The sequence below is a fragment of the Ooceraea biroi genome, chromosome 14 (genome assembly GCF_003672135.1).
Source record: "Ooceraea biroi isolate clonal line C1 chromosome 14, Obir_v5.4, whole genome shotgun sequence".
In the NCBI taxonomy this organism is placed as follows: domain Eukaryota; kingdom Metazoa; phylum Arthropoda; class Insecta; order Hymenoptera; family Formicidae; genus Ooceraea; species Ooceraea biroi.
In genome coordinates this window covers 243,896-257,269 of record NC_039519.1, presented here as the reverse complement: position 1 = coordinate 257,269, position 13,374 = coordinate 243,896, and the positions used below count along the sequence as shown (strand labels likewise).

At 39.8% G+C, this 13,374-nt stretch overlaps 1 protein-coding gene across 1 annotated transcript in view; it reads right to left on the bottom strand.

The window, feature by feature from the left end:
- The window catches only part of LOC105285510 (forkhead box protein P1), a 37,140-nt gene extending 27,893 nt beyond the window's left edge, over positions 1–9,247 (bottom strand). The window contains exons 1-3 of the mRNA XM_026975060.1: positions 8,768–9,247; positions 6,374–6,433; positions 4,373–4,622 (exon numbers count right to left, since the gene is read on the bottom strand). Coding sequence (XP_026830861.1) covers positions 4,373–4,622; positions 6,374–6,433; positions 8,768–9,247 — 790 coding nt within the window. The remainder of the gene's footprint in view (positions 1–4,372; positions 4,623–6,373; positions 6,434–8,767) is intronic.
- Between the last annotated feature and the right edge of the window lie 4,127 nt (positions 9,248–13,374).

Sequence of the window (13,374 nt, the reverse complement as noted above, 5' to 3'; positions counted from 1 at the left end):
CCTTGCATCATACGTACTTAAATATAGCACAAATAGTATGCATAAAACTATAATATTTATCGCGTGTCTTGCGAAGCAGTCACGTGTGAAGCAAACATATGGACGAAGACGAAGCTACGCGTCGATGAGCAGGCATACGGGGCATACCAATTGAGAATATATGATGAGATGAGAGAGAAAACATTTCCAAATTCCAAGAATGAAGGAACGATAAACGGCCAATGGAAATACAGGATCAAGGATGGCAAGTCTGTTTCACATGAACTCCCGAATTGGAAGAAAATAAAAATATAAGGGAGAGAATAAGAATAATGGCGAAACGAAAGAAGAAGAGTGATTAAAATAAAAAAGTAGGAAGAGATAAACAGGTGTAGCGCATATAAGTTTCGACAGGATTTGAGGGGAGACGCTGCATCGTTTTAGTTTGCACCAAGGAAATGCCCAGCATCAGCTTACGTTCGGTTTCGTCTTCGTGCACGTGCTGCTGATCGCACGTGCTACTCCCATGGTAGCATGTCACACGTCGCTGTAAATACATGCGTGTATTTTGTTGTAACAAACACGTGTCATCCGTCTTTCTGATGTCTACGCGAATTCCTATGTTTATGCGATGTAGACGTGTTAGAATGTTACAGGCGTGACAATGATATACGAACAAGATATGTGCGTTTGCATAATTTTTCTTTATCACACGAACGTGAGCATGCAAACGTCGGATCGATTCCTTTCGGAGGATATATTAGGAGTGTGATTTAGTTTTGAGGGTTTTGCAACAGAGGGTTTTGTTCCAATAGCTGTTTCCGATAACTGTTGTTTCTTACAGTGTTGACATTATCCATGACATTTAGTAGCATTGTAGCAATAGATGCAATAACAGTCGTGTTTATTATATCATCGTAAAAATGCAACTTCCGAAACAGCATTTTCGACATGCGTTGCTTTTGTTTTTTAATCAAAAGAAAACTGCGGCTGACGGTTATAGAATTCTTGTGGAAACTTATGGTGATTCTGCCCCATCAATTAAGACGTGTGAATACTGGTTTGGACGCTTTAAGAGTGGTGATACTGACGTGAAGGACAAAGAACGCTCGGGACAACCAAGAAAGCTTGAAAATGCAGATTTGCAAGCATTATTGCACGAAAATCCAACACGATCCACTTCAGAACTTGCCAGAGCATTAAATGTTGATCGTACAATAGTTACGAAACATTTACATGAAATGGGAAAAATTCAGAAAGAAGGGAAATGGGTTCGACATGAATTATCGGAAAGTGCCATTGCGAACCATTTCGTTGATCGCCAGGCAAAAAAAGAAGAGTCTTTTGTCTCGGATTGTTACTGGGGATGAAAAGTGCATCTATTTTGATAATCCGAAACGCAGAAAATCATGGGTGGATCCAGGCGAACCATCAACATCCACTCCGAGACGCAATATTGACGGTTCAAAAGTAATGCTCTGTATTTGGTGGGACAGTGTACTATGAGCTGTTAAATCCGCACGAGACTGTCACGGCTGATCGTTATCGACACCAATTGTACAAGTTGAAGCAAGCATTGGACCAAAACCGACCACCAATTGCGAGTTAACGACGGAAAGTGATTCTTCTTCGAGACAACGCTCGACCTCACGTTGCGTTATCAGTGAAACAAACACCATTAGAGCTCGAATGGGAAGTCTTACCGCACCCCGCGTACTCTCCGGACATTGCTCCATGCGATTATTATTTGTTCCGGTGGATGCAACACGCTTTAGAGGATACACACTTTGATAATTTGGAAGAAGTGCGAAAATTCGTCGACGAATGGACCAACTGAAAAGAAGAGTGATTTTATCGTGGTGGAATCCATCTCTTGCCAGAAAGATGGGAAAAAGTTATAGAAAACGAAGGAAAATATTTTGATTAAGGCATCCATTCATTATCATATTTAAATACATGCGTTTTTGAGCAAAAAAAACCCTCAAAACTAAATCACACCCCTAATATCATCGTAAAAATGCAACTTCCGAAACAGCATTTTCGACATGCGTTGCTTTTGTTTTTTAATCAAAAGAAAACTGTGGCTGACGGTTATAGAATTCTTGTGGAAACTTATGGTGATTCTGCCCCATCAATTAAGACGTGTGAATACTGGTTTGGACGCTTTAAGAGTGGTGATACTGACGTGAAGGACAAAGAACGCTCGGGACAACCAAGAAAGCTTGAAAATGCAGATTTGCAAGCATTATTGCACGAAAATCCAACACGATCCACTTCAGAACTTGCCAGAGCATTAAATGTTGATCGTACAACAGTTACGAAACATTTACATGAAATGGGAAAAATTCAGAAAGAAGGGAAATTGGTTCGACATGAATTATCGGAAAGTGCCATTGCGAACCATTTCGTTGATCGCCAGGCAAAAAAAGAAGAGTCTTTTGTCTCGGATTGTTACTGGGGATGAAAAGTGGATCTATTTTGATAATCCGAAACGCAGAAAATCATGGGTGGATCCAGGCGAACCATCAACATCCACTCCGAGACGCAATATTGACGGTTCAAAAGTAATGCTCTGTATTTGGTGGGACAGTGTACTATGAGCTGTTAAATCCGCACGAGACTGTCACGGCTGATCGTTATCGACACCAATTGTACAAGTTGAAGCAAGCATTGGACCAAAACCGACCACCAATTGCGAGTTAACGACGGAAAGTGATTCTTCTTCGAGACAACGCTCGACCTCACGTTGCGTTATCAGTGAAACAAACACCATTAGAGCTCGAATGGGAAGTCTTACCGCACCCCGCGTACTCTCCGGACATTGCTCCATGCGATTATTATTTGTTCCGGTGGATGCAACACGCTTTAGAGGATACACACTTTGATAATTTGGAAGAAGTGCGAAAATTCGTCGACGAATGGACCAACTGAAAAGAAGAGTGATTTTATCGTGGTGGAATCCATCTCTTGCCAGAAAGATGGGAAAAAGTTATAGAAAACGAAGGAAAATATTTTGATTAAGGCATCCATTCATTATCATATTTAAATACATGCGTTTTTGAGCAAAAAAAACCCTCAAAACTAAATCACACCCCTAATATCATCGTAAAAATGCAACTTCCGAAACAGCATTTTCGACATGCGTTGCTTTTGTTTTTTAATCAAAAGAAAACTGCGGCTGACGGTTATAGAATTCTTGTGGAAACTTATGGTGATTCTGCCCCATCAATTAAGACGTGTGAATACTGGTTTGGACGCTTTAAGAGTGGTGATACTGACGTGAAGGACAAAGAACGCTCGGGACAACCAAGAAAGCTTGAAAATGCAGATTTGCAAGCATTATTGCACGAAAATCCAACACGATCCACTTCAGAACTTGCCAGAGCATTAAATGTTGATCGTACAACAGTTACCAAATATTTACATGAAATGGGAAAAATTCAGAAAGAAGGGAAATGGGTTCAACATGAATTATCGGAAAGTGCCATTGCGAACCGATTGAACATTTGCATTTCGTTGATCGCCAGACAAACAAAGAAGTCTTTTGTCTCGGATTGTTACTGGGGATGAAAAGTGCATCTATTTTGATAATCCGAAACGCAGAAAATCATGGGTGGATCCAGGCGAACCATCAACATCCACTCCGAGGCGCAATATTGACGGTTCAAAAGTAATGCTCTGTATTTGGTGGGATAGTGTACTATGAGCTGTTAAATCCGCATGAGACTGTCACGGCTGATCGTTATCGACACCAATTGTACAAGTTGAAGCAAGCATTGGACCAAAACCGACCACCAATTGCGAGTTAACGACGGAAAGTGATTCTTCTTCGAGACAACGCTCGACCTCACGTTGCGTTATCAGTGAAACAAACACCATTAGAGCTCGAATGGGAAGTCTTACCGCACCCCGCGTACTCTCCGGACATTGCTCCATGCGATTATTATTTGTTCCGGTGGATGCAACACGCTTTAGAGGATACACACTTTGATAATTTGGAAGAAGTGCGAAAATTCGTCGAAGAATGGACCAACTCAAAAGAAGAGTGATTTTATCGTGGTGGAATCCATCTCTTGTCGTCGACGAATTTTCGCACTTCTTCGAAATTATGAAAGTGTGTATCCTCTAAAGCGTGTTGCATCGACCGGAACAAATAATAATCGCATGGAGCAATGTCCGGAGAATACGCGGGGTGCGGTAAGACTTCCCATTCAAGCTGTAATAGTGTTTGTTTCACTGATATATATATATATATATATATATATATATATATCTATGTGAGATATATATATATATATATATCTATGTGAGATATCTTGTTGCATGAAAAAGTACAACTCGATTTTAATTAACTCTTCTCTAATAAAAAATGTGGATTTCTATGCATAAATACCTGAAGAAGGATTGTGACTTTGAAGGCTCAATCCTTGTTGCAGTAGATATTGCCTCTGTGTAATCTGCAGTTGTTGTATTAACTGCTGTTGCTGGATTGCTAGTTGCTGGAGAGGTGCCGATGCCTTCTTCTTGTCCGCCGTTTGCAATAAATGCGTCTGCTGAAACAAATTCAGCTGCAACTGTTCTTGCAATTGCTGCATCGCTTGTTCCAACTGTTTCTTGTTAAGTTCTGCGAGTTGATGCTGATGCTGAAACAAAGACAGATGACGAGTGCATCATATTATCGAAGATAAAATGATTAATTTAATGCGATATTTAATAAAGTGATGATTGATTATTGTATTGACATTTTTATTTTATATAACAAATTGTGTTAGCTGTAGCAACATAAATTGTGATATGTTTCTCGCATGAAAGATCGAAATAATTAATCGTGCATAAAACAATATTGTCCGATGTTTATCATTAAACGTCAGGGAAGTGAACATTTCACTCTTGTCAAATTAGCTGGCCAGAATAAAAAGAAGAGGAAAAAAGGGCGGAGACGGCACTTGCTTCTTGGAGTGATGAATAAATCACGGACGCAGATAATTCGCGGCACCAAGGGGGCAAGAAGATAGAGGGCAGTTGATGGGTACCTCGAAGACAAACAACGAGACACAACGGCTGATGGCGATGCTTAATTGCTTACCTCACCCTCTAGTCTAACCCCCTCCGCCCATTTCATTTCTCGGTCTCCGTGCGCCTCGAGGATATTTTAAAACAAACTTCAAGGTACGGTACCCTTTATCATATTACTATAAACGAAAACTGCACGATTAATGCGTGCAAACACGCTCTCGTTAATAAGCATTTTCCACAGTCACATTAAGCGATAAAACAAATTATAATGATGGATATTTTAATAATAATAAACTGTTTTTGTAAATATATTCCATAAAACATGTTGAGATCAAATATATTGTATTTTGTTAATTTAAATAATTAATATGCGAATATTCATTAACTACCTTGTATTGAATCATATTATCTGAAAAATCGTCTAAATTTTCCGAAATGGCTAATGAAAAGGTGATACAACACAAAATAAGAAAAAGATAATGTATGCTTTTAATTCAAAATCCGACCACATCCTTCTTCGCAAGAATAGTTTCTGCTACAATAAGCTACATGGTGCCATGAAAAATATTTGTTGTCGCGTTGGTATTTTTGAAAAAGAATATCAGAGTGCTTATTGGATCGTAGGCGCCAGGATAACACTGCGGCTGGATAGCAAAAGTGGTTCGTGCGATGTGTATTGTTATCATAACGATATAGAAGAGACTACGCGTTTACACAGACCGAGTATCAACCCTCTCGCTACAGCATTGAAGTTCCCAGCGGTCCGTTGACCGTGAATTGCGCGTACATCGAAATTCAAAGCTTCTTTGAGGATTAGCTTTCTCTCGAAAGCATCTTACCCCGTTCCCGTTTCACTTATTTAATTGAGAAAATTTAATTCAAAATTTATTGTTGTATAAATTGCATAACATGATATTTTCGTTATAAAGCACATTTTATCCGAATAATGCAATGACATATATTTATACGCGATATAAATGTATATATTAATAGAAAAATTTATTATCATTAAATGCGTCCGTCAGTTAAATGATATTATAAAATAATTATTTCTGTCGAGATACAAACGGACAGTTTCTTCTCGGGAAGATTAAAATCTGTCATCCTCTGTTGCTTCTGAGGATTTCTAAATGGTTAATGTTATTAGCAAACCCTGTTATAATGTAAATATACAATGACGTTTCACGTAGATAACGGATAATCGATAGAAAGACAATAAAATGACAAATTAGCTGAAACATTCTGACTAATGAATGACTTAATTTATGTCGCGTTGCTGACAGCTCAATTATCTCCTAATGTGAAATATAAAATTTATATTTCTCTTTACTAAATTACATACAATGTGTAAAATAGAAAATTAAAAAATTCCACTTACGTTTTTTAAGGAGAAATAACCGAATCGTTCCTGGTTAGATGCATGATCGGAAGATGAATCCTATAATTAAACGATGTGATAAGTCAATTTCGATTTTAAGTTCATCGTAAAAATGCAACTTCCGAAACAGCATTTTCGACATGCGTTGCTTCTGTTTTTTAATCAAAAGAAAACTGTGGCTGACGGTTATAGAATTCTTGTGGAGATTTATGGTGATTCTGCCCCATCAATTAAGACGTGTGAATACTGGTTTAGACGCTTTAAGAGTAGTGATACTGATGTGAGGGACAAAGAACGCTCGGGACAACCAAGAAAGCTTGAAAATGCAGATTTGCAAGCATTATTGCACGCAAATCCAACACGATCCACTTCAGAACTTGCCAGAGCATTAAATGTTGATCGTACAATAGTTACGAAACATTTACATGAAATGGGAAAAATTCAGAAAGAAGGGAAATTGGTTCGACATCAATTATCGGAAAGTGCCATTGCGAACCATTTCGTTGATCGCCAGGCAAAAAAAAGAAGAGTCTTTTGTCTCGGATTGTTACTGGGGATGAAAAGTGGATCTATTTTGATAATCCGAAACGCAGAAAATCATGGGTGGATCCACTCGAACCATCAACATCCACTCCGAGACGCAATATTGACGGTTCAAAAGTAATGCTCTGTATTTGGTGGGATAGTGTACTATGAGCTGTTAAATCCGCACGAGACTGTCACGGCTGATCGTTATCGACACCAATTGCACAAGTTGAAGCAAGCATTGGACCAAGAACGACCACCAATTGCGAGTAAACGACGGAAAGTGATTCTTCTTCGTGACAAGGCTCGACCTCACGTTGCGTTATCAGTGAAACAAACACTATTAGAGCTCGAATGGGAAGTCTTACCGCACCCCGCGTACTCTCCGGACATTGCTCCATGCGATTATTATTTGTTCCGGTGGATGCAACACGCTTTAGAGGATACACACTTTGATAATTTGGAAGAAGTGCGAAAATTCGTCGACGAATGGACCAACTGAAAAGAAGAGTGATTTTATCGTGGTGGAATCCATCTCTTGCCAGAAAGATGGGAAAATGTTATAGAAAACGAAGGAAAATATTTTGATTAAGGTATTCATTCATTATCATATTTAAATACATGCGTTTTTGAGCAAAAAAACCCTCAAAACTAAATCACACCCCTAATATCATCGGAAAAATGCAACTTCCGAAACAGCATTTTCGACATGCGTTGCTTCTGTTTTTTAATCAAAAGAAAACTGCGGCTGACGGTTATAGAATTCTTGTGGAGACTTATGGTGATTCTGCCCCATCAATTAAGACGTGTGAATACTGGTTTAGACGCTTTAAGAGTGGTGATACTGATGTGAAGGACAAAGAACGCTCGGGACAACCAAGAAAGCTTGAAAATGCAGATTTCCAAGCATTATTGCACGCAAATCCAACACGATCCACTTCAGAACTTGCCAGAGCATTAAATTTTGATCGTACAATAGTTACGAAACATTTACATGAAATGGGAAAAATTCAGAAAGAAGGGAAATTGGTTCGACATCAATTATCGGAAAGTGCCATTGCGAACCATTTCGTTGATCGCCAGGCAAAAAAAAGAAGAGTCTTTTGTCTCGGATTGTTACTGGGGATGAAAAGTGCATCTATTTTGATAATCCGAAACGCAGAAAATCATGGGTGGATCTACTCGAACCATCAACATCCACTCCGAGACGCAATATTGACGGTTCAAAAGTAATGCTCTGTATTTGGTGGGACAGTGTACTATGAGCTGTTAAATCCGCACGAGACTGTCACGGCTGATCGTTATCGACACCAATTGCACAAGTTGAAGCAAGCATTGGACCAAGAACGACCACCAATTGCGAGTAAACGACGGAAAGTGATTCTTCTTCGTGACAAGGCTCGACCTCACGTTGCGTTATCAGTGAAACAAACACTATTAGAGCTCGAATGGGAAGTCTTACCGCACCCCGCGTACTCTCCGGACATTGCTCCATGCGATTATTATTTGTTCCGGTGGATGCAACACGCTTTAGAGGATACACACTTTGATAATTTGGAAGAAGTGCGAAAATTCGTCGACGAATGGACCAACTGAAAAGAAGAGTGATTTTATCGTGGTGGAATCCATCTCTTGCCAGAAAGATGGGAAAATGTTATAGAAAACGAAGGAAAATATTTTGATTAAGGTATTCATTCATTATCATATTTAAATACATGCGTTTTTGAGCAAAAAAAACCCTCAAAACTAAATCACACCCCTAATAAATAGAATGAGTAAAAGGATTATGAATATTTCAGGAAATTTCAGGCAGCATTTTGCGAGTGGACAATGTTTTTGTTTGACTTGAAACAAGAATGACTCGCGAACAGCAAAAACGTACTTGTACCAACGGAATCCCTTGACGTAATGGTGATCGAAGAAGTGGACCTCCGAGCCGGCAGCCCGGATGGCAGGATGTAATCTCAAGAATTCCAAAAGCGCTCTCGTCCCGCCTTTCTTCACGCCGATTATCAGAGCGGTCGGCAGTTGTCGGCTTGGCGTCAGACCTTGTTGCTTCAAAGTTTGATACTTCGACGTGCTTCCTCTGAGAGTGTTGTTCGAGTTCCGTGATAGCGCCAGCTGCATTTTCCTCATGTTGGAATTTGTCCGACCTTCCTCGATCCTCGATTGAGCGGAATCTTGGTGCGAAGAGTCTTTCGCGGACACAGGGCTCCGTGTCTTCTGCAGAACGATCTTCTGCGATATATCAGCCAACATATGCGAGTGATCGATGAAGAGCATCCATAGGTAGATGGTCAACGCGCACACGAGGATCAAGACCTTCCAAGAACCCTTGCGCAATTCCATCGTGAGTTTACGAGTCGTCGTACTTGGTCGGTTTCCTGGATGCCATTATACTACCGCAAGATCCGTCACCCCCTTCATCGACACTGATCTGTCCGCATCAGTATCCTTCGCGGTACCTGGAAGACATATAGGTCTCAATGATTTATGTACGAAGATGAGATGATACGATCCTGATGAAGATATTATCCCCACTTACGCGAGTGGATTATGCGCGGATGTGTGCAACTGGTGATTTATTTAGCACCGAGTAAAAATCGAGTTTCCGATTTACATATAACTTCCGAATTAAGATAGTATTTAATTTCGATTGCATGTTAGAACAATTACTACTTCCAAGTCACTATTTCTAAGGAAAAGACTAAAACATCTCAATTTTGCTTTTACATCTTAAGTGATTCCAGAAAATTCACGTAGAGTGTGGGGATGAAAAGGGAGATGTCCTCGGGAAGATTCGGCCGGTCGCCGAAACGTGCTTTGCAATTTTATGCGCTTGGAGATTGTATGTATATATGTATATATAAAATCTTGATCGATATATAAGAGTGCAAAGAATTTCTTTCCCCTCGGAATTAAAATATTTCAATTTCGCACGCACGTTTTTATTTGAAAACGATGATAAGGAACGGAATCAATTCACGTTCTTAATTTAATTTAGAGAAAAAGATGAAGAGATCCTTGACTTTTCCTTCTGCGTATCTCGAGCTCCCAAGACGTACGTTTGTTAGGACGTTCGAGGGAGAATGTATCCGCGGGGAAAACCCGGAAAGCCACCCTCAGGAACGCGGAAAGCTGAGTTCCCGGGACAATATCACGGCGTGTCGATTACACTCACCCCGGAATAGCGTGCCGCCATCGGAGACGCGTAAACTTTCACCCCGTGCGCATCCGTCATCGGTCAACGTGCGACTGACGCAGCCGATAAAGAGCTGCAGATGCGGACGCACGCTCTCGCGCTGGAAAACTGCACATTTAACACGTTATCAAACGACACGGTCAGAGCCGTAACTGGGGTGCGGTGAAGCTCAGCCCTCACCGTAAGCGCTATTTCTGCCGAGAGATGTGCCATGCGTGTTGCAGTCTTGAGAAACAAACGAGATAACATTATTTATGCACAAAATTTATACGCATTTTTCATTTATTATTTTTCGAAATTAGGGGGAATTAAGAAAAATTATGTTAGCTCTACATAACACGACTTGCAATTGCTTTTGCGCATGCAATTAATTTGTAACGTCAATTTTCTTCCGATTTATAATGATTTAGATTCTTCGAAAAATTATCAGAATATAAAAGAAACATAAAAGTTCTTTTTAATAATTTCTATTGTAAAAGACATGCTGAGGATATTCCGCTGTGGGTGCCGCAATTCTTAGTCACGGCTTTGGCCACGATGTTCGTAACAATCGATAACGCGCGGCCGGCCGGGAGGAGAGACCATCGCCCTATATAATGCAGCGTGTAGGGATAAGATATATCTGTCTGATGGACAATCGAGCTAATGAGGGCAAAAAAGCTTTGCTTAGACCAATCTACCCTGTCATGTTATATACATCATCACTCGTATCAAGAGACATAAGTATTATGCTAATCGTATAGAAGAGAAGGGCAAATTTAAAAAAACAACTTTTACACCAATTTTCCAATTTCTATTAAATTTCTTTAATTTTATTTTATTCAAATTATTATAAGCAAACCAAAAATTGTTTTTATACTTTCTTAAATTCTATATTCCAAAATAATTTTATAAAATTATATTGATCAGGAGTAAAACAAATGTCTAGAAGTTAGAGAAATTGTGTTTATTAATAGATTTATATTAATTAATCTGCTAGATATAAAATATTAGGAGTGTGATTTAGTTTTGAGAGTTTTGCAACAGATGGCTGTAGTGTCAGTTTGTTCCAATAGCTGTTTCCGATAACTGTTCTTTCTTACAGTGTTGACATTATCCATGACATTTAGTAGCATTATAGCAATAGATGCGATAACAGTCCTGTTTGTATCATCTTAAAATGCAACTTCCGAAACAGCATTTTCGACATGCGTTGCTTTTGTTTTTTAATCAAAAGAAAACGGCGGCTGACGGTTATAGAATTCTTGTGGAGACTTATGGTGATTCTGCCCCATCAATTAAGACGTGTGAATACTGGTTTAGACGCTTTAAGAGTGGTGATACTGACGTGAAGGACAAAGAACGCTCGGGACAACCAAGAAAGCTTGAAAATGCAGATTTCCAAGCATTATTGCACGCAAATCCAACACGATCCACTTCAGAACTTGCCAGAGCATTAAATGTTGATCGTACAACAGTTACGAAACATTTACATGAAATGGGAAAAATTCAGAAAGAAGGGAAATTGGTTCGACATGAATTATCGGAAAGTGCCATTGCGAACCATTTCGTTGATCGCCAGGCAAAAAAAGAAGAGTCTTTTGTCTCGGATTGTTACTGGGGATGAAAAGTGCATCTATTTTGATAATCCGAAACGCAGAAAATCATGGGTGGATCCAGGCGAACCATCAACATCCACTCCGAGACGCAATATTGACGGTTCAAAAGTAATGCTCTGTATTTGGTGGGATAGTGTACTATGAGCTGTTAAATCCGCACGAGACTGTCACGGCTGATCGTTATCGACACCAATTGCACAAGTTGAATCAAGCATTGGACCAAGAACGACCACCAATTGCGAGTAAACGACGGAAAGTGATTCTTTTTCGTGACAACGCTCGACCTCACGTTGCGTTATCAGTGAAACAAACACTATTAGAGCTTGAATGGGAAGTCTTACCGCCCCCCCCGTATTCTCCGGACATTGCACCATGCGATTATTATTTGTTCCGGTGGATGCAACACGCTTTAGAGGATACACACTTTGATAATTTGGAAGAAGTGCGAAAATTCGTCGACGAATGGACCAACTGAAAAGAAGAGTGATTTTATCGTGGTGGAATCCATCTCTTGCCAGAAAGATGGAAAAAAGTTATAGAAAACGAAGGAAAATATTTTGATTAAGGTGTTCATTCATTATCATATTTAAATTCATGCGTTTTTGAGCAAAAAAACCCTCAAAACTAAATCACACCCCTAATATCATCGTAAAAATGCAACTTCCGAAAGAGCATTTTCGACATGCGTTGCTTTTGTTTTTTAATCAAAAGAAAACTGCGGCTGACGGTTATAGAATTCTTGTGGAGACTTATGGTGATTTTGCCCCATCAATTAAGACGTGTGAATACTGGTTTAGACGCTTTAAGAGTGGTGATACTGATGTGAAGGACAAAGAACGCTCGGGACAACCAAGAAAGCTTGAAAATGCAGATTTCCAAGCATTATTGCACGCAAATCCAACACGATCCACTTCAGAACTTGCCAGAGCATTAAATGTTGATCGTACAACAGTTACGAAACATTTACATGAAATGGGAAAAATTCAGAAAGAAGGGAAATTGGTTCGACATGAATTATCGGAAAGTGCCATTGCGAACCATTTCGTTGATCGCCAGGCAAAAAAAAGAAGAGTCTTTTGTCTCGGATTGTTACTGGGGATGAAAAGTGCATCTATTTTGATAATCCGAAACGCAGAAAATCATGGGTGGATCCAGGCGAACCATCAACATCCACTCCGAGACGCAATATTCACGGCTCAAAAGTAATGCTCTGTATTTGGTGGGATAGTGTACTATGAGCTGTTAAATCCGCACGAGACTGTCACGGCTGATCGTTATCGACACCAATTGCACAAGTTGAATCAAGCATTGGACCAAGAACGACCACCAATTGCGAGTAAACGACGGAAAGTGATTCTTTTTCGTGACAACGCTCGACCTCACGTTGCGTTATCAGTGAAACAAACACTATTAGAGCTTGAATGGGAAGTCTTACCGCCCCCCCCGTATTCTCCGGACATTGCACCATGCGATTATTATTTGTTCCGGTGGATGCAACACGCTTTAGAGGATACACACTTTGATAATTTGGAAGAAGTGCGAAAATTCGTCGACGAATGGACCAACTGAAAAGAAGAGTGATTTTATCGTGGTGGAATCCATCTCTTGCCAGAAAGATGGGAAAAAGTTATAGAAAACGGAGGAAAATATTTTGATTAAGGTATTCATTCATTATC